Source organism: Rhinatrema bivittatum, chromosome 1, assembly GCF_901001135.1.
Source record: "Rhinatrema bivittatum chromosome 1, aRhiBiv1.1, whole genome shotgun sequence".
NCBI classification, from domain to species: domain Eukaryota; kingdom Metazoa; phylum Chordata; class Amphibia; order Gymnophiona; family Rhinatrematidae; genus Rhinatrema; species Rhinatrema bivittatum.
The window spans coordinates 340328478-340354627 of record NC_042615.1 but is presented as its reverse complement, the minus strand read 5'-3'; the positions used below and the strand labels follow the sequence as shown (position 1 = coordinate 340354627).

General features: G+C 44.6%; 1 protein-coding gene across 3 annotated transcripts in view; it reads left to right on the top strand.

Annotated features, from left to right (window-relative positions):
- The window catches only part of RASSF6 (Ras association domain family member 6), a 94930-nt gene extending 73195 nt beyond the window's left edge, over positions 1-21735 (top strand). For all 3 annotated transcript variants that reach the window (XM_029598852.1, XM_029598842.1, XM_029598859.1), the window contains 4 exons: positions 7717-7768; positions 18603-18721; positions 18813-18910; positions 20465-21735. In XM_029598852.1, coding sequence (XP_029454712.1) covers positions 7717-7768; positions 18603-18721; positions 18813-18910; positions 20465-20540 — 345 coding nt within the window. In that variant the 3' untranslated portion in view covers positions 20541-21735. The remainder of the gene's footprint in view (positions 1-7716; positions 7769-18602; positions 18722-18812; positions 18911-20464) is intronic.
- The last annotated feature ends 4415 nt before the right edge of the window (positions 21736-26150 follow it).

Below are 26150 nucleotides of genomic sequence, written 5' to 3'. Positions count from 1 at the left end.
GATGGCCTGCCGTGCCGCAATAAAAGCAAAGTCCTTCTCTCGCACGCTGCCAGCGCTCTTGAGGAGACACTCTCCCACGACCCAACTCCATGGGCTCCTCGGCGGGTGCCCGAAGGGCTTCAGATGCACTTTTTGAGGAAGATGAGGGCCTTCTCACTGGCCTGACTACCGGAAGGCGAAACCGCATCCGCCGATCCACTTGATTGGCCAACTCTATCATGCCATTGAGGTCGTCTGGGAGTTCTTTCGCTGCTAGCTCATAGGGATGTGAATCGTTTTTCAACGATTAAAATTATCGTCCGATAATGTTTATATCGTCTTAAATCGTTATAGAACACGATACAATAGAAATTCTAACGATTTATCGTTAAAAATCGTTAAATCGTGTTAGTGCGCACTAACTCCCCGTTAGTGCGCACTAACTCCCCGTTAGTGCGCACTAACTCGATTTAGTGCGCACTAACTGAAAATGATACAAATAAACACTTTCCAGGTCACTGAAGGTCAGTTAGGAATGAATATGTGTTCCTATTGGCTGGCTGCCCTCTTATCTATTGATGTTACCAAGGTTACCACTGAGGTGATGGTTGGGGGGATGGGAAATGGAACTGGAAACTAACGAACACCAACAGAAAATGAAACAAAGTGTTCACACTTCCCAGGTCAGTAAAGGTCACTTAGGAATGAATATGTATGTATGTATTCCTATTGGCTGGCTGTGCTCTTATCTATTGATGTTACCAAGGCTAATACTGAGGTAATGGTTGGGGGGATGTGAAATGGAAACAGTTGGAAGCTTGACAAAAAAAGTAATGTAATGATCAGCACTCACGTGACTAGAACTTGTTTGTTTATTATTTTTGTTAGCAGGCACCTGAAATGCTAGTGCATGTTGAATTTGCCAATCACTGTGCATTTTAGAAAGGTGGTCCTGGCTGGAACTGTACACAGTTCAAATATATGTAATTGATTGTTGGTAAGTGTATTTTTTAAGTAGCCACACTGGCACAAGTATGTTTACTTTTCCTCCTACTTAACTCACTAGCTCAGCTTTGTAAGAAGGGCTTCTCTGCTTGTGTGTTGTTTTTGTTTGGTGTGAGGAGAGCAGAAACATCAGATCTTTATTCAATCTACTACAGTCATCTCTTACAGTGCCCTATCCCTATTAATACCAGGAGTGTTGTGATCTTCCTGCACACAGTGCCCTAACCCTGAGACCAGTCTGAGACAGCTCCCTCCCTGCATTACTAGTGAGAGGCTGGCTTCACAGACAGGGGGGAGCTGCCTGACCCTCACTCCTGACTTCCCCCATGTCCCAGCTAGTGAATGGTGTGTGGGTGAGGGGGGGGGGGAGGATGGTGAAGTCTGAGACAGCTCCCTCCCTGCATTACTAGTGAGAGGCTGGCTTCACAGACAGGGGGGAGCTGCCTGACCCTCACTCCTGACTTCCCCCATGTCCCAGCTAGTGAATGGTGTGTGGGTGAGGGGGGGGGGGAGGATGGTGAAGTCTGAGACAGCTCTCTCCCTGCATTACTAGTGAGAGGCTGGCTTCACAGACAGGGGGGAGCTGCCTGACCCTCACTCCTGACTTCCCCCATGTCCCAGCTAGTGAATGGTGTGTGGGTGAGGGGGGGGGGGAGGATGGTGAAGTCTGAGACAGCTCCCTCCCTGCATTACTAGTGAGAGGCTGGCTTCACAGACAGGGGGGAGCTGCCTGACCCTCACTCCTGACTTCCCCCATGTCCCAGCTAGTGAATGGTGTGTGGGTGAGGGGGGGGGGAGGATGGTGAAGTCTGAGACAGCTCCCTCCCTGCATTACTAGTGAGAGGCTGGCTTCACAGACAGGGGGGAGCTGCCTGACCCTCACTCCTGACTTCCCCCATGTCCCAGCTAGTGAATGGTGTGTGGGTGAGGGGGGGGGGGAGGATGGTGAAGTCTGAGACAGCTCCCTCCCTGCATTACTAGTGAGAGGCTGGCTTCACAGACAGGGGGGAGCTGCCTGACCCTCACTCCTGACTTCCCCCATGTCCCAGCTAGTGAATGGTGTGTGGGTGAGGGGGGGGGGGAGGATGGTGAAGTCTGAGACAGCTCCCTCCCTGCATTACTAGTGAGAGGCTGGCTTCACAGACAGGGGGGAGCTGCCTGACCCTCACTCCTGACTTCCCCCATGTCCCAGCTAGTGAATGGTGTGTGGGTGAGGGGGGGGGGAGGATGGTGAAGTCTGAGACAGCTCCCTCCCTGCATTACTAGTGAGAGGCTGGCTTCACAGACAGGGGGGAGCTGCCTGACCCTCACTCCTGACTTCCCCCATGTCCCAGCTAGTGAATGGTGTGTGGGTGAGGGGGGGGGGGAGGATGGTGAAGTCTGAGACAGCTCCCTCCCTGCATTACTAGTGAGAGGCTGGCTTCACAGACAGGGGGGAGCTGCCTGACCCTCACTCCTGACTTCCCCCATGTCCCAGCTAGTGAATGGTGTGTGGGTGAGGGGGGGGGGGGAGGATGGTGAAGTCTGAGACAACTCCCTCCCTGCATTACTAGTGAGAGGCTGGCTTCACAGACAGGGGGGAGCTGCCTGACCCTCACTCCTCCGGGGTATTGTGATCTTCCTGCACACAGTGCCCTATCCCTGATACCAGGGGTGTTGTGATCTTCCTGCATGCAGTGCCCTATCCCTATTAATACCAGGAGTGTTGTGATCTTCCTGCATGCAGTGCCCTATCCCTATTAATACCAGGAGTGTTGTGATCTTCCTGCATGCAGTGCCCTATCCCTGATACCGGGATGTGTGCAAGAAGATCACAACACCCCCGGTATCAGGAATAGGGCACTGTGTGCAGGAAGATCACAACACTCCTGGTATTAGGGATAGGGCACTGTGTGCAGGAAGATCACAACACTCCTGGTATTAATAGGGATAGGGCACTGTGTGCAGGAAGATCACAATACCCCTGGTATCAGGGTTAGGGCACAAGTTCTAGTCACATTGACTGATCACATTACTTGTTTTGTCAAGCTACCAACTGTTTCCATTTCCCATCCCCCATATACTGTCAGTAGGAAACTTGGTAACATGAATAAATAAGAGGGCAGCCAATAGGAATACATATTCATTCCTAAACTGACCTTAACTAACCTGAAAAGTGTCAAATTGTATCATTTTCAGTTAGTGCGCACTAACTCGAGTTAGTGCGCACTAATCGGAAAAAACGATTTTTAACGATTTTTTAACTAAAAAAATCGTGCCTAAGACGATTTTCTTGCCCTGCCACACGATTTCTATCGTTAAGACGATATGGAAAACGATTCACATCCCTACTAGCTCATTCTGCAGGCGCGAGGATAGCCCTTCCAAGAAGATTCCGTGCAAACAATCCTCTCTCCAATGCAGCTCCGCAGCCAGGGTGCGGAACTCCATCGCGTTCTCGGCTGAGTCCGAGTACCCTGTCGTAGTTGAAGTAATTCCAAAACTGCAGTGGGCTTGCGGACAGGTTCGTCAAAAGTCTGTCAAAATGTGGACAGAAACTGACTTAAATCTTTGAAAACGGGATCCCTACTCTCCCACAGATGAGAGGCCCATATCAGGGGCTTTCCGTCGAGTAAGGACATAATGTAGCTGGTTTTGACCAGGTCACTGGGGAACTGAGCAGGCAACAAGGAGAAACGGACCTGGCAGTGGCTGAGGAATCCTTGACACAACTTCGCATCTCTGGCGTATCGAGAGGGTGCCGGGAGTTGAGTGGGCGTTACTGACCCCTGTCATCCCAGGAGCCCTGGACGGTGTGTGGCTGGGTAGGGCGACCTCCTTGAGCCCCAGGTGGGGACGGCAATGTAGGGTTTCAGGGCCCTAATGTCTCGAGGCGTTGGGTCAGTCCTTGTACCGCAGAGACCAGGGCGTCGAGGGTCTGTTGTTGATCCTTTAGGCATTGGGCCATTCCAGGAATGGCCTGGCGGGCAGATACCTCCGCTGGGTCCATAGACTTGGCAATCTGTTAAGTTCAGGCTTGTGGACCCTTGGGCCGATGAGAGGATGGAATACCTTGTGGAGGTTCCGTAGGTTCTCTCGTCGGGTGGCGAGGCAGAACAGAAGAGGAGTGCAGTTGACCCTCGGCTCTGGAGGCGGAGACGACTGCAGACAGATGAAGAGACTAGAAGAGGAGCTGAATCTTCACCCCTGGAAGTCTGTGGTCCCCCCAGGAGGAGCGCGTAGGGACCCAGACCGCTGGGACTTAGGTGGACCCCGAGGAGTCACGGTATCGGTGCAAGGGCTGACTGGAGCTTCACCCTGGAAGTCTGCGGTCCCTCCAGGAGGAGCCCGTAGGGACCCAGACCTCTAGGACTTAGGCGGGCCCTTGGAGACGGAGTCCAGGAGGGGTCCAAGATCAGGTGCCAGAGAGTCGTCGCTTACCAGGCCGAGGTCACACCAGAGAATTACTGCTTGCCAATCCGAGTCACACACCAGAGAAGTACCGAAGCCAATCCAAAGTCAGGAACCGGGAAGACCAAGCCGAAACAGGAACATGGATCCAAGCTCAAGAACTCACCGAGGTAAACAGACCAGACAACGCTGGTGGACGTTGCCAAGTCAGAGAATGAGCAGAGGAAGCTCCCTTATATACTTTCTCTGCTCAGGCTGATCCAGGACAGGTGAGGTTGTTAAAGAGATCAGGTCCCTTTAAAGTAGTGAAGGGGGCAAGGCCTTGCGCCTAAAGATGGCGGTGGCCATCTTTGATTTCCTCCGTGGAGGAACAACTGCAGAGACAGCACGGGGGCAGAGCAGGGACAGCTCTCCCTCTGATGGTCAGGCCGGGGACCTGCGCCGGGGCACCAAGTACTCGGTCAGGGGTTTCCCCTGAGGCTGCCGCGGTGGGTCGCCACCACAGACGAGGTAGGGGATCGCGGTCATGGCCTGCCACGGCCGTGGGACACAACATAACTTCAAAGGATACCGGATATACAGGAAAGATAGAATATCCCAATAGAGAGGTTGTGATAGAGGCAGAGGTAGCCCAAGTGTGTTTAAATAAAAAGCATACAGAGATAAATTATCCCTTTTCATCTACTAGGCAAGTTATGAATACAATTAAAAAGCATAGTTTGTATTGCCTGTATGTGAAGTCTAAAAAATAAGATTGGAGACTTGGAATGTCTGGCACTGAATGAAGATGTAGAATATAGCAGCCATCTTAGGCCTCACAGAGAATATTTATTTATTTATTTATTTAAAATTTTTATATACCGGCATTCATGTTGCAAACACATCATGCCGGTTTACATATAACAGGGGTGTACTGTGAACAATTCAATAACCTATTTGTGTAGAAGGAAGCAGTTACAAATAACAAGGTAATAGAACTGGGAGGAGAGAAGAAAAGGGAGAGAATAACATTAGGTATAGGTATTTACATTAGTAATAACATTTTTACATGTGGAAGTGGTAGAATCTGGCTGAATAGAATTAATCGGTGTCCGGGAAAGCTTTTTTAAACAGCCAGGTCTTAAGTCTCTTCCTGAAGGTTGGGAGGCTGGGCTCCTGTCTAAGTGAATAGTGAATCGCGTGGTACTGGGGGGCGAAGCTGGGGGCGGGCCTGCAAAAGCCGGCAGCCATCGCACCACTGTGAAACTGGCAGTGATAGGGGTCCTTACCTTTCGCCGCAAGCGATGTCTCCGCACTGTCGGCCCTGGTGCCGCCCCGACTCCTCTTCCAGGGCCGACTCCGCCCCGATCACCCTATCGCACGCAAAAAAGGACTTTTCATGTGCGAAAGCTATTGAAAATGACCCCCTTAGAGAGCTGGTAGAAAGAGGATAACCAATGGGCCACTATGCTCAAATTATATTGAAATGATAGGTGAGGTCCAGTTGATGGAGGGGTGGCACTATATGTTAAGGATGACATAGTCAAACAGGATAAAAGTTCTGCAGGAGACAAAATGTACTGTAGAATCTCTATAGATAGAAATTCCATGTGTTTTGGGGAAGAGTATAGTGTGAATGGATACTGCCATCCACATGGCCAGGATGAAAAGTCAGACAAATGTTAACAGAAATTTGGAAAGCTAACAAATTAGTCAGTATGAGGTTGGGGGCGGGGAGGGGGGGGGAAGAGGGGGTTGGTATTCGACAACTTGGTGGATGCTTGTTAAAATAGTATTCTGGGCTTGGGTTATATGTCTGTTTCACCAGGCAATTTATTTATTTATTTATTTATTTTATTTATTTATTTTAAGTTTTTCTATACCGGCATTCGCGATAAATATCGCATCATGTCGGTTTACAATTAACAAGTAGATAGGGAACAAAAAGGCAATAAATAACATTGATCTAAGTAATAATAATAAAATAACAGTAATGGTAGTAAAAAACATTAAACAAGAGAAGGCTAAGGAATGCAGTTACAATAAAACAAGGGAGTAATATAACTTGGATCAGAGAAAAGAAGCAGGGGTTTAAATATAGATAACAATATGCCAGGCCGCAATAAATTGCGGCCTTGCAGTTTATGACATTCAGTCCATTCAGTGGTGTATTATGTGTTTTTGTGGGGATGGGAGCATGAGAGGGAAGCCAAGGATGTCCCAAGTGCCCATGTTAATAAGTTTGCTAAACAAACAAACAGATAAATAAATACTTCAACTGAGACAACCTGAAAATTGACTAGACTAACATGTATTCATTGGATGCATTGCATTAAAGTAGGTGCTTTACACACCATGATGGAGAAAACATTTTCACCAGAAGTCTGAGTGGACCATAGACTTTATTTATTCCATGCCTTTGATGCCAGCACACCAGCTGCATCTCCTTAATATTTTCTTCTTTTTCGTTATATTATTAAGCGCTGGACAAAGAAATGTATATATTACTCTGTCAACCCATATGTCACCGTGGGTTTTAAAGGAAATACCTATCTAACCTGATGATTTCTCAAATCAATATCTTATATTATTCAAAATGTATTGTAGCATGACCTTCATATATGGCATCATCGTAACTGTGCTACATATATAACACAATTTTTAACTCTGCCGTTGTTTATAATCATTGGTCATTATAATTTTCATGTGATTGAAAAAATAATTCAAACATGATTTTGTAAAAAATGTGAAATTACACCACTAATAAATTTAACTTTCAAAACGTCTCTTCTTGTATTATTTTTTTCTTATAGTTTCACTTCACTTTGCTTCAATGTTTCAATGCTTGTTAAAATGCTTTAACGAAACACTTAGCTGAAAGAATGCAGAGTTAAAAATTGTGTTTTATATGTAGCACATTTACGATGATGCCATATATGAAGGTCATACCACAATAAATTTTGAATAATATAAGATGTTGATTTGAGAAATCATCAGGTTAGATAGTTATTTCCTTTAGTCTATTACTCTGTCACCATGTGCAGGAAGGTTGTCTGCCCACAGGGCTGGTTTACTCAGTCCACTCTGCTTTGGACCATGTCACAGGCTCATCTCACATTGCTGTTCAAAAATTGAATACTAGGCTAATGCATAAGAAATTGTTCAATTGTTTTATTTATTAGATTTGTTTGTGCTTGTATTGTTGTGTGTGATTATGACTTGTTATTTGTGATCCATACTGGACAATAATTTTGAAGTTGTGGAATATAAGAACATACAAATAAATAAATATAACTCTAAGAGCCAAAAGTTACAATCTCCAGTACTATGCATATTTTTGATCAATTGTTTTCTTTGTTTCAGATTGAAAACAGTCCTCATGAATTTGCACTTTATATTATTCATGCATCTGGAGGTAAACAACTGCATTGAATAATGTGCTTATTTCCTACTATAGATCTGCATATATGATAAACTGAGGTCTTTTCTCTTGAAAAAAAAAAAGATATGAATTATTATTCTATCACTGACTACCCTGCAGGGATCATTACATTCATGCAATCTGTATTCTTAAATTGACTGTGGATGATCACTCTTTTAATCTCATATGTAATTTGATAGTTTGAGGTGTCTTACATTATTAAATGAGATGTTTGACTTGGTTGCTCTATAAGCAATGCCTCTAAGTCAACATGCTTGTTGTATTGTTGTAGCATCCCCCTCAGGTTACATAGATACACTGCCGCCAAGGGACGGGTGACTGCCCCAGAAGAATGAACCCCACCTGCACCCGTGGGTAGAAATGGACAGAGTAGGGGTTGTAGGTACATTACTACTTAGGGTAGATAAACCGGGTGCTCCCTTGTTCCCCTTTCTTCATTTGGTATCTCTTCCAGGGTCCCTTTTTCACCAGCCCCATTCCTGGAATGGGGTACAACAGGAAAACTCGCTACATCTTTCTCCGGACTGCACTCACCCAACATACCCCATCATACATACAGCACTCTTCTAACATTATCCACCCAGCACTCTTCAAACCACATTCGTCCAGCTCTCTTCAGACAGCATTCGCCTAGCACTCCTGTTAACCGTAACAATTCCCACAGTCTTCCACTTCAGCCACTTACATCCCAACATGCACCCCCTCACAATTCCCATCATCCACAATCCCAAATGGAGAACACCAAAGCCCCCTTCCCTCCCCCATCACAATCGTCAACAGAGGCTCAGGCCCATCTTACTGACACCACTCACTCAATTCCTTGGACTAACTCTCTTCTCACTCACATTGATTAATGCGCAATCGATCGCTAAGAAAAGTCATATATTCAACGACTACCTATCCAATACAAAACCTGACATCTGTGCTATCACAGAAACCTGGTTAAAACCCACCGACACTGCACTAATAAATCAGTTACCCATACAGGATTATGATGTTCTCTCTATTCCCAGACCTAAAAAAAGAGGAGGTGAACTTCTCCTCGCAGCCAAAAAAACGCTGGGTCTGACTTTGCAGACTTCCAATAACATATCAAAGATTGAATTTGCCCTATTCAACTCAAAACATCTGACTATCGGCCTAATCTATGCTCCCCCCGGAATACTGGAAGCTGACCCATCTTCCATCATAGAACTTACAGCAAAACACCTAAATTCCACGAAACCTACCATCCTCATGGGAGATTTTAATCTACATGTAGATATCCAACCTCATTCTACCAACTGTAAAACTTTTCTCTCCTCTCTCAACAATATGGGTTTCAGACAAATAGTGACTGAACCAACCCACAAAGCAGGCCATACGCTGGACCTTATCTTTATAAATGAAGGTATCACAACCCACACCACTCCAACTTGCACTCCAATACCTTGGTCAGACCATCGAATTATATCATCGGTTTTAAAAATAAAAGAACTTCCACCACAATCCACACAACCTATAACTATATCGCTTAGGAAACAGTGCTCAGGAGACCAACTCGGTGAACACCTAGCCAAGGAACTTGAGCACCTAGACCTATCCGACGTAAACTCAGCAACTTCATCATGGACCAACATCACTAAAAAGGTTGCAGATCAAATTTGCCCCATGACAACTAAATCTATCAATCCAAACAAAGACAACAGGAGACCCTGGTTCACACCAGAGCTAAAAAATCATAAACACGAGTTGAGATACAAGGAACAAAATTGGCGAAAAAACCCATCTACAACCACCCTCCTCATCTACAAATCATGCCTTAACTCATACAGAAACAACATCAACACAACAAAGAGAATATTCTTCTCCAAAAAAATCCACCACCTCATCTTTGATTCAAGAGCTCTTTTCTCCTATGTATCAACCCTCACAAAACCCCCGGCACCGACCATTCCAGACGATCAAGCACTCACTAAAGCGAACGAACTAGCAGACTTTTTCGACAACAAAATCACTTCACTTCTAGCTCCCCTCAAGGGACCATCTACACATCCAAAACACGTAATCAACCTCACCCCCCAATCTTCGCAATCACCCGCTCAACAAACACCTCATTCAACCGCTCAACCACCACTCCCAACAGATCAACAACCATCGCACCCAAATGTCAAACAACCTAACACTTCACTAACACTACTCAACACTTTTGAGCTCACATCCACTCTAGAAATAGAGAATATTCTCAAGAAGATAAAACCATCCTCTCATCCATCAGACCATATTCCATACAACAAACTGTGTCTGATCTCCAACACCATAGCCAAACCTTTAGCAGACATTATTAACTGCTCCTTCTCTCAAGGACATGTCCCGAACCAACTCAAGTTAGCCATGCTCAAGCCGCTCCTCAAAAAACCTAACTTACCCACCTCAGACCCAGCAAACTTTAGACCCATAGCAAACCTCCCGTTGATTGCCAGAGTTATGGAGAAAGTTGTAAACAAACAACTTACAGAATATCTTGACGAAAACAACATCCTCACCTCAAACCAATTTGGCTTTCGTAAGTCTATGAATACCGAATCATTATTAACATCATTATCAGACACTATCATTTTCAACCTAGAAAAGGGCCAACCTTGCCTCCTCGCTCTCCTTGATCTTTCATCAGCGTTTGATACCGTTAACCACTCATGCCTCCTGCAACGCCTAATAGACATTGGCATTACAGGAGTAGTTTTTAACTGGTTCAAATCATTTTTGGAGAACAGAACATACAAGGTCAAGATAAATAACAAAGAGTCCCACACCATCGAATCCAAAAGGGGGGTACCACAAGGATCATCCCTCTCCCCGACTCTTTTCAATATTTATCTACTCCCACTTTGTCAACTTCTCACTAACCTTAAGCTAAGACATTACCTATACGCGGATGATATTCAAATCCTCATCCCTATAGAAGATTCCATATACAAAGCCATATCATTCTGGAATAAATGTCTGTCAGCTATCAACAATCTACTCACCAGCCTCAACTTGGTTCTAAATAAAAACAAAACTGAAATCCTCATTATAACTCCGGAAAACTATACCCCTTCCTCACATTCTAACACTAATCAACATCCGGTCACCACAGGGCTCTCCACCACACAACAAGTTAGAGATCTGGGAGTCATCATAGACAACAGACTCAGTCTCAACAAATTCGTCAACAACACAACAAAAGAATGTTTCTTTAAACTTCAAACATTAAAGAAACTCAAACCTCTCCTCCTATACAGAGACTTCCGCATGGTTTTACAAGCCATCATACTCCCAAAGCTGGATTATTGTAACTCTCTCCTCCTAGGCCTTCCAGCATGCACCATCAAACCACTTCAGATGGTCCTGAACGCCTCTGCAAGAATTCTATCAAATGCCAAAAAGAGAGATCATATCACCCCAATTCTCCACCATCTCCACTGGCTTCCAATTAAATACAGGATCCAGTTCAAGTCTTTAATGATGATACATAAGGCCTTACACAACATCGCACCTCTCAACCTAACATTCCAAATTCAATTACACACATCTGTGAAACCAACCAGAAGCGCCTATCAGAACAGACTAATCACACAACCTGTGAAATCCGTTCTGAGGAAACGTGCATTATCCACAGCGGGCCCTTCACTTTGGAACTCGCTCCCTCCAGACCTTCGTTTAGAACCATGCCACTCTACATTTAAAGGGAAACTTAAGACTTGGCTTTTCAAACAAGCTTTCCCCTAGAGCCAAGAACACGAAGAAAAGTCTTTTCAAGCCCACAACGAGTTATTCAGATCTATTTTTTTCTTCCTTTGTTAATCAGAAATTTACACATGCTGACTTCAATGTAAAACTTATTACTTTGTTTTTGTTCAATGTAAAACTTCTTTTATTCTGTTCTATGTAAACCGCTATTTGTAGCGATAGTTACTGTTCTTTGTGAACCGGGGTGATATGTATATTATACAGGAACCTCCGGTATATAAATTAATTTAAATAAATAAATAAATACATTGATGTAAATTATTTCTGTGCTGTTTAATATTGGCATGTAACACTTTCAGTATCAAAAGAAAACAGGGGAAAAGGGAATATGTAGAGCACAAGTTAACAGAAATAAACAGTGAAACACTACTGAAACAATACCAATATAACAGTGAGCAATATAATATGCACGTAGTCAGGCACAGAATAAAGTTGCACAAGGAAAAAAAGTACATTGGTTATAAACTATTAAACTTGTGTTTAGCTACTGGGCATCTAGGAAAAGTAAAAAAAAACAAACCCAAAAAACTGTGTAGTCTTTATGGATATGGGGTTTTTTTTTCCTTTGTACTTCTGTACAACTCAGAAAAAAACTCATTGGGCCCAAATTGTCGTTGAAAATTGAAGAATGCAGATACTTGGAGTCCTGTGAGGCTAAAATAATGAGGAATTCACACCAACTAAGTCCTTTCCACTCTCTCGTGTTTAATTATAATTTTTTCTTTAACACATTGCTTCTAGCACAGCACATTACTCACAGCTTCAATTTTAACTCTCAGCTGGAATTCCTGGCTGAAGACATAGTAACATAGCAATGATGGCAGAAAAGGACCAAATGGTCTATCCCAGTGGTCCCCAACCTTTTTTGCACCAGGGACCGGCTTCAAGCAAGACCATTTTTCCATGGCCCGGCGGGGCTTTGGTCATATGGGGGCGGGGTTATGGAGGGGGTTGGATTTTAGTGCACACTTATCATTTAATTATGACATTTATAATGTGAATGTGACTCAACTCACCATAGGTTCTCACATGCATGGCACACTGACCCATGATCGTCACGGGGCTAGATGTAAAAGTACAGTTTGTATCCACGGGAACCCCCCTGACCCACAATAATGGATGTAAAGCAGAATTATGACATTCCCCATACAACGCACCCTACAAAAAAGATATTCTGGTTCTGGTGACATCTCAGTAACAGCAACTCAAACTCCTTCTACTTCCAGGCTCAATAGCCCTACTTATGAAAAGACAGCAGTTTACCACCAATGCATGTCCTCTTGAGAAAACACAACAAATAAGACCGATACAAACGCTTACATGCTAGCAAAATATCTCATCTCGGTAACAGACACAGAACCGACCTAACATACTCCCAGGATCTGTAATAATGCACATAAACTAATCCGCACACAGTTACACCTGTATTATGGAATACAATCAAAACAGGAGCAACCCTATCTATGAAAAGGCAACACTACAAATATTAAATCAGGTCCTAAAAACCAATACACCTCTTATTAGGAAAACAGAACTAGCCAAGCAGCTTTAGATCCCCACACAGAAATAATTGTAAAACTATACTAATAAGCAGAATAAATGTTTCACAATAACTATGAACAGAATAACATCCAAAAATTAAAAACTCATAAAAACTATTAAACATTCTCCAAGCACCAATAAAATATTTCAAAAAAGCAGACATCACACAATTAAAATGGCAGTCAATCAAGAAAAATAAACTTAAAAAGCTACCTTTACTTACCCCCTCCAGCAGCTCTCCTACTCCCCTTCCCTGCAGGCCGTGGCACACACCAGAAGCAGCAGTAGAAGCTAAGCTCTATACTTATGGTCCTCTTCCTTAGTGCCCATGTCTCTCACACACACACAATACCAGTCATGCCCCCATGACCAGTTTCTGTCTCTCACACACCAATCATCTCCCAAACAGTCTTTGGCACACACACACCACTCACCTTCCTAAACAGTTTCTCTCATGCCATACACACACACACAGGCTTCCCACTCCCATGTTCTACTTACATATATGGGCTTCTCACTCTCATAATCACTTTCTCTGTCTCTGTCTCTCTCTCTCTCTCTCTCTCTCACACACACCCCCCCCCCACACACACACACACACTAGTCTCTCACTCCCATGCTTGTTCTCTCCACATGCACAGGCTTCTCATTCCCATAATCACTTTCTCTCTCTCTCTCACACATACACACACTCACCAGTCTCTCACTCCCATGTTCTCTTTCAGATATACAGGCTTCTCCCTCCCATGATGTGTCTCACACACACCCAGGTTTCTCACTCCCATGCTCACTCTTCACGTGCACAGGCTTTTCATTCCCATAATCACTTTCTCTCTGTTACACACACACCAGTCTCTCTCATTTCCATGCTCACTCTCCACGTGCACAGGCTTCTCATTCCCTGAATCACATTCTCTCACATTCACACACACCAGTCTTTTTCTCTCACACACACCGTCACCTTACCAAGCAGTCTCTCTCTCTCATGCATGCACACTCACCCAGGTTTCTCACTCCCATGCTTTCTTTCACCCCCACAACACCAGGCTTCTTACGCCCATGCTTTCCCACATACCCAGACTTCTCACTTCCATGCTTTTTCTCTCTCACACACACATCAGTCACCTCCCTAACTAATGTCTCACACTCTCACATACACATCAGTCATCTCCCTGAGCAATCACTTTCATTCTCTCACATACACACACACATCAGCTCTCTGACCAGTCAATCACACACAGGCTGGCTGGCTGCTTCTCTCTCTTTCTCTCACTCACTTCCTCTCCCCTCCCCCGGAGCACAAATGGGAGCTGCAGCAGCCCCCGCAGGCCAAGAAAGAAGAATCCCATCGGCCGCGGGAGGCTCATGCTGCTGACTCCTTTCTCGATTACCGGCTGCTTCAATTGCTCGGGGACCGATGCTGCAGCCGCCGCTGCTACTTTATCATGCGGTACGGCTCTTTCTCCTTCCCGCGCACTGCGTATCACTTCCTGTTCCGGGTCACGAGGGGGGGGGGGGGCAGGCGCGGGAAGAAGAAAAGGCCCAGCCGCGGGTGCCACTGCTTTTTCTAGCACCGCTGCCGTTCCCACTGGGCTTGAACGTGCTGACAGCCCGGCGGCAGCGAGAGAGACCGGGAGCGCGCGACACACCTGCGGGAGAGACCGGGAGCGCGCGACACACCTGCCGGTGCTTGGTGGCGCCGCAGACCGGCAAAAAACTCCCACGGCCCGATCCCGGTCCGCGGACCGGTGGTTGGGGACCCCTGGTCTATCCGATCGGCCCAGCAAGCTTAAGGTAGTAACTGCCACTCTGTGCAGGTTTCTCCGATATTTCTCTTAAGGGCAGTAGCTGTTGCTCTGTGCAGTTATCCCCAAAACCTTATAATATCCTTAAACATTTCAGCTAGTAGCATTTTTTACTTGGTAATGAGCTTTCTTGAAAATTCATACAGTGTTGCTTGACTTGCTTTGCATATGGAATTGGTTGTAGAGCAATCCTGTACTTTTTCACTTATGTCTGTGTATCAGTTCCTCAGATTGTAGAAGTTGGGGCCCTCTTGGCTGTTCTCTGAATCCAGTTCCCCTTTTCCCCCTGCTGTTGAAGTGGGGAGCAATTTTCAGTTGCATTTAAAGCACCAAGGCTTATTGGTTGAAGGTAGTAATCACCATGCTTCTGCTAAAGATAGTAACTGCCTCACCAACAAGTTAACCCCATGTATGCTCTCATTTCATTTAGGACTTGACCGTAGAAGCAGTTCTGTGCTTTTCCTCGTATGTCTGTGTATCAGTATCCCAGAGTGTAGATGACTGGGTCCTCAGTTGTTGTCTGAATCCAATTCCTCTTTTCCCCCTGCCATAAAAGCGGGGAGCATCTGTTAAGGATGGTAACTGCTGCATCAGCAAGTTACTCCCCTGCATGCTATTCTTCATTTCCATCCTCTAGCCTTCTAAGCAGGGAGCAATATTGCAATTGCAGGCTTATTGGTTAAGGATAGTAACCGCAACACAAGCAAGTTACCCCTGCACGATTTTCTCATTGTTTCCTCTAACCTTTAGCGATCCACAGTGTTTATCACATGCCCCTTTGAATTATTTGACTGCTTTTGTCTTCACCACATCCTCCAGAAGAGCATTCCAGGCATCTACCACCCTTTCCATGAAGAAATATTTCCTGACGTTGGTTCTGAATCATCCTCCTTGAGTTTCATTTTGTGACCCCTAGTTCTATTGTTTTCTTTCCAACAGAAAAGGTTCAAAGTGCATGCATCATTAAAACCTTTCAAGTATCTGAAGGTCTGCATTATAGCTCCCCTCATCTACTCTCTTTCAGGTTATATATATTCAGATCTTTCAGCCTCTCCTCATAGGTCTTCCAATACAGACTCCACACCATTTTGATTACCCTTCTCTGGACCGCCTCCATTCTGTCTCTATCCTTTTTGAGATGTGGGCTCCAGAACTGAACACAGTTCTAGAGCCTTTATCTCCAAGCACCTGTACAAAGGCATTATTCCTTCCTTTTTCTTACTGGTTATTCCTCTCTCTATGCAGCCCAGCATTCTTCTGGCTTTAGCTATCACCAGACACTATTACCAAAGATCCCTCTCTTGGTCCATGCACATCAGTCTTTCACCCCCCATCACATACTGTTCTTTTGGATTACTGCACCCAGATGCATGACTCTGCACTTCTTGGCATTGAATTCCAGCTGCCAAATCTTAGACCAAGCTTTCTTAAAATCACTTTTCTTGCTCTCTACTCCTTCAAGTGTGTCCACTCTGTTGTAAATTTTAGTATCATCCACAAACAGACAATCTTTACCTTCTATCCCTTCCACAATGTCACTCAGAAAGATATTGAACAGAACTGGTCCCAGCACAGGTCCCTATGTCACTTCACTTAACACCAATTTCTGTTTAGAGTATTTTCCATTTACCATTACACGCTGCCTTCTATCAATCAGTTTGTAATCCATACCACCACCTTGGCACTCATTTTATTCATAAGCCTCCTATGAAGGACCATATCAAAACCTTTGCTGAAAGCCAAGTAGATCACACCAAGCGCTCTTCCTCGATCCAATTCTCTAGTCAACCAATCAGAAAAATCAATTAGATTTGTCTGATAGGACCTTCCCTTGATGAATCCATGCTGCCACCGGTCCAGCAACCCACCGGATTGTAGATGGTTCACTATCCTTTCCTTCAGCAGAATCTCCATTAATTTCCCCCCCCCCCCCCAAGGTGAGGTCATCTGGCCAGTAATTTCCAGCTTCCTCTCTGCTACCATTCTTGTGAAGTTGGACCACCACACACCACACTTCTCCAATCCCACAGCACCACTCCCGTTTCCAGGGATCTATTGAACAGATCCTTCAGTGGACCCTCCCAGAACATCTCTGAGCTCCCTCAATATCCTGAGGGAACTCAGAGAATATCCCTCAATATCCTGAGGGCTATTCATCCATTCCCATGGCCTTGTCCTCTTTGTTTCCCTAGCTCCTCCCATACTTTTTCTTCTTCGGAGCTCGCGCAGTCGGCACTGAACGTTGGGGTAAGAGCCCCTCCTTCGTCTCGCCACAGAGCTCACGCTGCCATGCTGCCGAATGACTCAGAGAGCGACCGACCAACCTGCGCTGCCGCCCGACCCGGAGACTGCATGGCCCGACTTAGACCGTGCCCCTCAAGTGCCCCCTGGCCAATCGGAGGCCAGGAGCAGCGCTGACATCATCCGCCGGAGATGCTCGGAAAGCCCTTTAAATCAGGGCACTCATTTGTGACGCCACGTGCCGGGCATTGTGTGCCAAAGGAGCGCAACCAAAGTGCCTGCCCCTTAGTGCGCACTTTTGTGTGGCCTCCTTTGTGCTCTACCCCTAACACGAATTGAAAAATGACCCTGTAAGCAGAATAAATTACCAGCTAGCTCTGAATATCTGAGTTAGCCAGATAACTTAGCCAGCTAAATATAATTCCTACCCAAAATTCCCCTAATTTATCCAGCTAAATTATAGCCAGATTATAAGATTGCTGACTGAAATATAGCCAGCTAAGTACCCAAATATTAATTTAGCCAGATAACTTCTGATTTTTCAGTCTAAATGCTTTTGAATTTAGACCTCCTTGTGGTTTGTGTTAATTTAAGTAACAATTTGCCCTACCTATCAGGCCGATACAGTACAGTGCGCTCCGACGGAGCGCACTGTTAACCTGCTATTGGACGTGCGTTTTCCTTTACCCCTTATTCAGTAAGGGGTGGAAAACGCGCGTCCAACCCGCCGAACCTAATAGTGCCCTCAACATGCAAATGCATGTTGATGGCCCTATTAGGTATTCCCGCGCAATTCAGTAAGTAAAATGTGCAGCCAAGCCACACATTTTACTTTCAGAAATTAGCGCCTACCCAAAGGTAGGCGCTAATTTCTATGGGCACTGGGAAAGTGCACAGAAAAGCAGTAAAAACTACTTTTCTGTGCACCCTCTGATTTAATATCATGGCGATATTAAGTCGGAGGTCCTGAAGGGTAAAAAAAAAAAAATTTGAATTCAGCCGGCAGCTGTCGGGTCGAAAACCGGAGGCTCAATTTTGTTGGTATCCGGTTTCCGAGCCCGAGGCTGTCAGCAGGCTCGAGAACCGACACCGGCAAAATTGAGCATTGGCTGTCAAACCCGCTGACAGCTGGCACTCCTTTTGCCCGTTTCTACCGCCGGGCCTCATTTGAATACTGAATCGCGCGCACAGGTGAGTGGCCTGTGCGCGCCGGGAGAGCGGACGTTCGCCCGCTCTCCCACTGACTTTACTGAATCGGCCCGCATGTAATGTATCATTTGGAGACTGTACTTACTGTTCCTGATTAGGCCTGCGTAGGATATAATAATAATAATAATAATAAGTAATCAAATGTTGAGGAAACAGCTGAATTGGACCGAAACAAAATACTATGGTTTTGGCTAGTTCAGATGGCTGTGTTTTTACGATGATTTGGTTTTGCTTTTCAGAGAAGAAACGACTAAAAAGCACAGACTATCCTTTGTGGGAAAGAATATTGCAAGGCCCCTCGGGGAAGATAGCTAGGTTTTTCCTGATGGACAGAGATGCAGAAGAAGTCAGCAGTGATGTGCGTATGTATGTTTTCGTTTCTTGCCCAGGTCCAGTAACTTTCCACACTCTCTGTCATTGAGTGCCTTCTTCTGTGTTTCCCACACCAGGTAGCTCAGTATATAAAATTCAACCTTCCTATACTGGAATCAATTCTTCAGAAACTAAATGAAGAAGAAATGCGGGAGATCCAGAAGACTATTGCCAAGTAAGTGGAAGATCTGTCAGTGACAATTTTATAGTGAAGCATTCACTTTAAATGGAGGAACATCAACCTAGCAGACAGTCATCAAGGGTTATATGCTATTTACAAGGGTATAAATAACAATGCCATATATTCATAAACAGAAAAAATAATTACTATAAAGAAAGCTAGGCTCTCCTCGGTTTCAGAAATTTCTTCTGGGTAATTTGAATCAAGCTATCTTAATCCCTGCTTAACGTAACAGGAAGTTAGTTTGGGAGCAAAGCAGAAAGGAAAGAAATGTATTAATGAGCTCCAAGTCCCAAATTATAAATAAAGTTACACTTTATTTAAAAATTACATGGTCTATATTCAGCTGCTGGCTGGATTGCAAAGTAGCCAGATAAAGTTGGACATGGGTGTTTAAAATCATGAGAGGTCTAGAACGGGTAGATGTGAATCGGTTATTTACTCTTTCGGATAATAGAAAGACTAGGGGGCACTCCATGAAGTTAGCATGTGGCACATTTGAAACTAATCGGAGAAAGTTCTTTTTTACTCAACGCACAATTAAACTCTGGAATTTTTTGCCAGAGGATGTGGTTAGTGCAGTTAGTGTAGCTGTGTTTAAAAAAGGATTGGATAAGTTCTTGGAGAAGAAGTCCATTACCTGCTATTAATTAAGTTGATTTAGAAAATAGCCACTGCAATTACTAGCAACGGTAACATGGAATAGATTTAGTTTTGGGTGCTTGCCAGGTTCTTATGGCCTGGTTTGGCCACTGTTGGAAACAGGATGCTGGGCTTGATGAACCCTTGGACTAACCCAGTATGGCATGTTCTTATGTTCTTAAGTTATCTGGTCAGATTTGCTTGGATAGTCAGCATGGCGGTTGTGAAGTTGCCTGGATAAGTTTATCGGTTTTTATGCGGCTAAGCTGCCTGGATAGCTGACTCCATCCCAGAACACCCTCAGCCTGCCCCTTTTAGTTGGATAAAAAGATAGCTGCATGATTGCCGGCCGCTGAGTGTGGCCAGATATTCAAATGGCACCATTTTTATAGCTAAGTCCAAACTTACCCAGACAAATGGCATTGAATATGCACCTCTACTTTGTCTGAGGGGGTTATACAACTATATTTTAGCAATGTACTATCAAGAAAATAGGTTTGATTTCTAGTCCAGCATCCATTCCTCAGGCTGGGAGAGCTACTGAAGCTGCATCAAGAGAAACACTGATAGATCAACCTTCTGCTTGCTCTGTCAGGGAGGTCATGCCAATCAACCCACTCATAAGAGGAGATATGCTGGCGGCTATGATGCATTCTGTTGAAAGCTAAATTGGAAAGAAGAAGGAGCAAAGCCTTTCAGGGGAGGATGAATTTAAAACAGGATACAAAAGTCATGCACGTTTCACATCGAATTGCAGTTGATGTTCAGCAACTCTTAAACTACAGTATAGTCCTTATTAGCTTTCTACACCCAATGAGTCAGGTCAATTTAAGGCTGTCTTCAGTTAGTTTAGAGTAGAGCATCAAGTCAGTTTAGTTCTTTACATGGATTTGTTTGTGTTTCCAGATATCACAAGGAGAAGACTAATCTACTCCAACACCTTCACGGAAGAAGGCCGAGAAGAACAGAAACAACAGTGTAGTGCCCAGTTCACTTCTGACTGGAGCTTTCATCTTTGGACTAAAGAATGTATAGGATTTCTACAGATTATCAGATTTGAAAACATTTGTAGTTTTTTAACCATCTAACTTTTTTTTTTTTTTACCCGAATATTTCTATCAACATTGCACTTAGTATAGGTCACTAGACCATTCACGCTGAAGAAAATAAGGTTTGCTGGAGTAAGTTAAGGCAAACTGGCTAGCCATATGGCTTTCATAATGCTGTGCCTGCTGGGTGTAGGACTGGACTGCTGTGAGCATGGGGAAATGAGGATGTGTGTTACTAGTCGCGTCAATCGTTCAGGACCACAACAGTTTCATGGAACTGTGAAAAGGGAATTGGTTTTGTGATCTTCCTATGTAGAAAATTATCAGCGACTATCAGATTGGGGATGACAGAGGCTGGCAATCACTGTAATGCTCTGGCCTGTCAGTCAACACTTTAAAATGTTTTCTGTAAGACTATTTCATTCGCTGGAACTTGTAATGCGTTTTTAACAGAATGTTATAAGGCTTGTATATGAAGGGCCTGGGCCAATCACTAATTCCACCATCAGTCAATAACCGTATTACATAAGTGTTTGAATTAAAAAAAAAAATGGACATTCAATTTGAAATGCATAAAGGCATACAAAAACAGGGGAATGATGGAATTTATAGTGTGAATTTCCATTTTTAGTTCCTGAATGCATGAGTTAGAAGTTATAAATATAAGAGTAGCTCACTTATCCCCACCAAAAGACCATGGGGGTTGATGCATTAAAACCGCACGGTAAATGCACGATCTGAGTATCCATTTTCCTAATGCGCACACAGCCACCTCTCATGGGTGCCTGATGCAATAATCTAACGAGCTGCGGCACTAAAATGGACAAGTTAGGGGAAACTGTGCGTCCCTAGCGCTTCATTGGGTACCCGAGAGACAGTGCTGCTAGCGAGTTACGAAAATGGACACTCGATGCGAGTGTCCATTTTATCCCATCGAGTCCAGTGAAGACCCAGACTTATTGAACAGTGCAAATTCTTGAATACAATTAAATTACAAATTCATATGATTGAACATTGTCTAACAGCAGGGCATTTGTTTTTGGACCTTCGGTACTGTGTTTTGGAACAAGTAATGAGGAGATCAGGAAACATTTTTTTAAATAAACATGAATAGTTTTTTTATTTTCACTCTGCAGTCTATGCATAATTCTTAATCACCACAAGGAGTAGATCTTCCTCCAGCTTTGTAATGTGATGATATTAAGTAGGAAGAACGACAAAAAGCAGCATGTTTTGCTTTTTATTTGAGCCCTTGATGCGTGCCAAGACTTAGCGTCTGCTCCAGGGTGGATGTTAAATTTTCTGTGTTAAAAAGTGCACAACAGACACATGGCAATTTTATGCATTGGGAGGTAATAGCTAATAGTCTCATCTATATGGCATTTACATGTGATGAGTGCTATTAGCTACATATTTGAACGTGCATTTCGGATGCACTAATCCTCTTAGGGGCGGATTTTCATACTCCGCGAATAGGCCTACTTTTGTTTGCGCTCCAGGCGCAAACAAAAGTACGCTGGATTTTAGTAGATACGTGCGGAGCCGCGCGTATCTGCTAAAAACCTGGATCGGCGCGCGCAAGGCTATCGATTTTGTATAGCTGGCGCGCGCCGAGCCACGCAGCCTACCCCCGTTCCCTCCGAGGCCGCTCCGAAATCGGAGCGGCCTTGGAGGGAACTTCCTTTTGCCCTCCCCTCACCTTCCCCTCCCTTCCCCTACCTAACCCACCCACCCGGCCCTGTCTAAGCCCCCACCTTACCTTTGTCGGGGGATTTACGCCTCCCTCCGGGAGGCGTAAATCCCCGCGCGTCAGCGGGCCTCCTGCGCGCCGGGACGCGACCTGGGGGCGGGTCCGGAGGGCGCGGCCATGCCCCCGGGCCGCCCCGGGCCGTAGCCACGCCCCCGGGCCCGCCCCCGGAACGCTCCCGACACGCCCCGAAAACGCAGCGCGGTTCAGGCCCGCCCCCTGACACGCCCCCGACACGCCCCCTCCGAAAACCCCGGGACTTACGCGAGTCCCGGGGCTCTGCGCGCGCCGGTAGGCCTATGTAAAATAGGCTTAACGGCGCGCAGGGCCCTGCTCGCCTAAATCCGCCCGGTTTTGGGCGGATTTAGGCGAGCAGGGCTCTGAAAATCCACCCCTTATTGCGTTGGGTGTTAGTCCATCGTGTCCAGTCGCTCGTTAAGTTGTGTGCTAGGCTGAGCCTACTTTATTGCATGGACCCCCACAAATGTATATTTTCTTCAGGATTTTCTGAGTTAACTTGAATATTTTTCCATTTCAACTCTGCCATCTAGAGGATGGCTGAGGTATTTCTGAGGGAGTGGGTTTTCTTTTTACATGAAGTTTAATCCTTCGGTTTCAGCTAACATCTTTTTATTCTCCCCACTGGGGTCAGTTGGCAGTGCGTTAACCCCTCCTATATTTAAGTTTGCAATTTCAGCCAGAAGGCCAAGAAGGAACAGTCCTCAGCTCATGGTTCAGCTCTTACATTTGATCTTAGCCAAGGATGTAGTTTTCCACAGTGCTGTCTTCAGGGTTGCTAACTGGCTCTGGATTTTCAGGCAGGTTGATCCAGTCCTAGTTTTACCCCATTTCATGCTGGGATTAATTCTGATTTCCCTATTTCATTCCCTAAGAAAAGCAAGGACTATAAGTACCTTCATACAGGTGAGTAAAAGCAGAACTAGATCAACTTGTTCTGAAAATCCGGAGCCAGTTGGTAACCTTAGCTGTCTTTCTGGAAAAAAGGTGCTGGTACTTATGTGCAGAATGTATTTTTGTATTTTTTTGTATTTTGTTTTTTTTTTTTTTAGAGACTACAGTGTAAATCAAGCAGGTGGAGGGGAAAATGTGCTGGTACCTGCTGACAAAAGCCCTGCTTTTCCAGTTACTATGAAATGGTGCCTGAAATCCATACAAAACCTAGTGGACTGGCAGCAGGATGCAGACTTTCTAGCTTACAGATTCCACTCCTGTTCAGGTCAGAATTATCTGCTGAAATCCCTTTGGTGGCCTATATGAGCTGAGTTGATGTTCTCAATCTAGATCCCACTGGGTCGCTGAAAGATTATCCTGATAATTGACATGAATTGCCATGCTTCATGGCAATCTCACTAGAAAGGTTAAGGATTCAGTAGGCATGAAGAATAAAATATCCTTTTCACTGTCAGTGTTACTTCCTCCAGAACATCTAAAACACATTGGCAGGGTGAGGGTAGTAGGGGTTTGCTTACACTGGCAATACCCACACTATTCTTCTATAACTGTAACTGGATGACTTTGCTTTACATTGCTGCCCATTGGGCACCGTTCATGAATAATAAATTCATAAGAATTTTTTTAAAGCATGAAATAAAACCCAGCGACTGGACAGCTTTGACATACGCAAGTCAATTTTTTGAACATGCATGAAGATAGCTTGAGCTAACACTCGAGGTTAAAAAGAAAGCATTTATTGTACGTATTCTTTTATATATTTGTTTCAAATTAATATAAGTAGTGTATTTGGATTGTAGCCAGGTGGTCGCATACAATATTGGGAATCTCGGGCACCTGTCTGGGCTAAATGTCTGTCTCTCGGGTGTGAGGGTTCAGCAGTGTGGGTCCAGCAGATGATGTAGCAGACCCAAACCTAAAGGTAAACAAGGTATTCCTCTTTTTCTTGCTCTGGAGCAGGAACAAACATCTCCTTAAGTCTTCTCTATGTAAACCCTGGTCTTCGTTCTCCTTATGTTGGATGCTCATAGGTAGGTAGTCTATTCCCCAAATAAGATTCACACCAAGTTATATTCCAAAACAATTTAAATTTTGTTGTCTGGGGTAACGAGCATAAAATATATTTATAACATGGTGAAGGTTAGACAAGTTTACTGAGTTAATCTGAGTTCACAGGCTTTCACAGCCAAGATACAGCTTTAGGGATATCCAATAAACACTTATCAAGTTGTACAAAACTCCAAGAGAATTATTCCAATATCCTCAAATTGTTCTACCTACAATACTCCTCACCTCTCGTTAGGTTCAGTAACTCTGTATCCCAGGCAGTGTTCAAGCACTTCTCTGGCATGCTCAGTACATTCCTTTCACAAGTACCTCTCCTTCCTTTGGTCCTCTACTGACTGTAGGGACAAATTCTTTTCCAGCTTCTTCACCTAACTTCAGAACCAGGCAGCATCATGTAATGGTTTCCTCATTAACGAAAGCACCTCTTAAGCCTTGAACCTTTCCCCTCAAGAGGGAGATCCATTGAAGGATCCTCTCCTAGAGGAGGGGTCTCCAGGCTCAGCTTGGCCCTGGCATCTGGCTTGGGTATAGGTCCAGGCCTAGGCCTCGGCAACTGGGATCTGGCTTCAGCTAGGCCCCAGCATCAGACTTGGGCTTATGCCCAACCTTCAGTGACTAGGATCTAGCTTAGGGTGGGCCCCACCATCGAGCCTAGGCTTGGGCTAAGGCCCGGGTATCAGCAATGGGACCTGGCCTTGACCGGACCCAGGCTTAGGCCTTGATGACTAGACCCAGCTTGGGCCGAGTCCTGGGGACAGGACTAGGTTGTACCCACTTCTTTTTTGCACAAATATGAAAAAAAAAACAAATTTTCTGTTATTGTTGTCCAAGGCAGATTTTCAGTTTGTACCATTCATACAAATTGAAAGTAACCTCATTCATTGCCTTTTTGTCATTTGTTCAAAACAACTGCACATCCCTAATTTCTTCTGTATAAAATGGTACAAGCATATGTGTAATACTGGCTGGTATCATATTTTATAATATAAATTAACAATGGTGTCAGCCTTAATCTGCAAGCACCATTTCTAAACATATAACCAGGGAGGCAAGAACAACTGGAGATCACTGCTGCCGTGTAAAGAGAGAAAAATTTAGTAAGAGAGTTTGAGAGCAGGAGGAATTGGAGGGGGCCAGCAGCAGTGGCTATGAAAAATTTTTTTTAAAGAAAAATGAATGCAATGTTACCTTTTTTTCTTTAGTTTAATATTAAATGTGAATTTAAACAAATTGAGAAATTTCAACAATTTCCCTTTTTTTTTTTCAAATGAATGAACTTTCCTACAAAGTAGCCAGCATTCAATCACGACACTCAATGTAAAGAGGGTTATCTAAAGAAAATTCCTCAAAATAATTCCATAGACAGTACATTTAGTTCAGGTGAAATCTCTAACCCTGTGTAATCCCCTCTTCAGTTTAGTGCCAGAATAAAGGGGGCCATACAGTCCCCACAGCCAATTTCACTGTCTTGGACCTCTAACTCTTCTCTCCATTCAATACCAATGTTAGCAACTGGGATGCCAGTGTCCTCCGGCAAGGAGGAGGACAAGCTTCTAGGACAGCGATTCTCAACTGGTGTATCGCCAAGCATTGGTGTGAGAGGCTTCTAAGAAAACTAAAAAGTCATGGGATAGGAGGCGATGTCCTTTCGTGAATTACAAACTGGTTAAAAGACAGGAAACATAGAGTAGTATTAAATGGTCAGTTTTCTCAGTGGAAAAGGGTAAACAGTGCCGGAGTGCCTCAGGGATCTGTA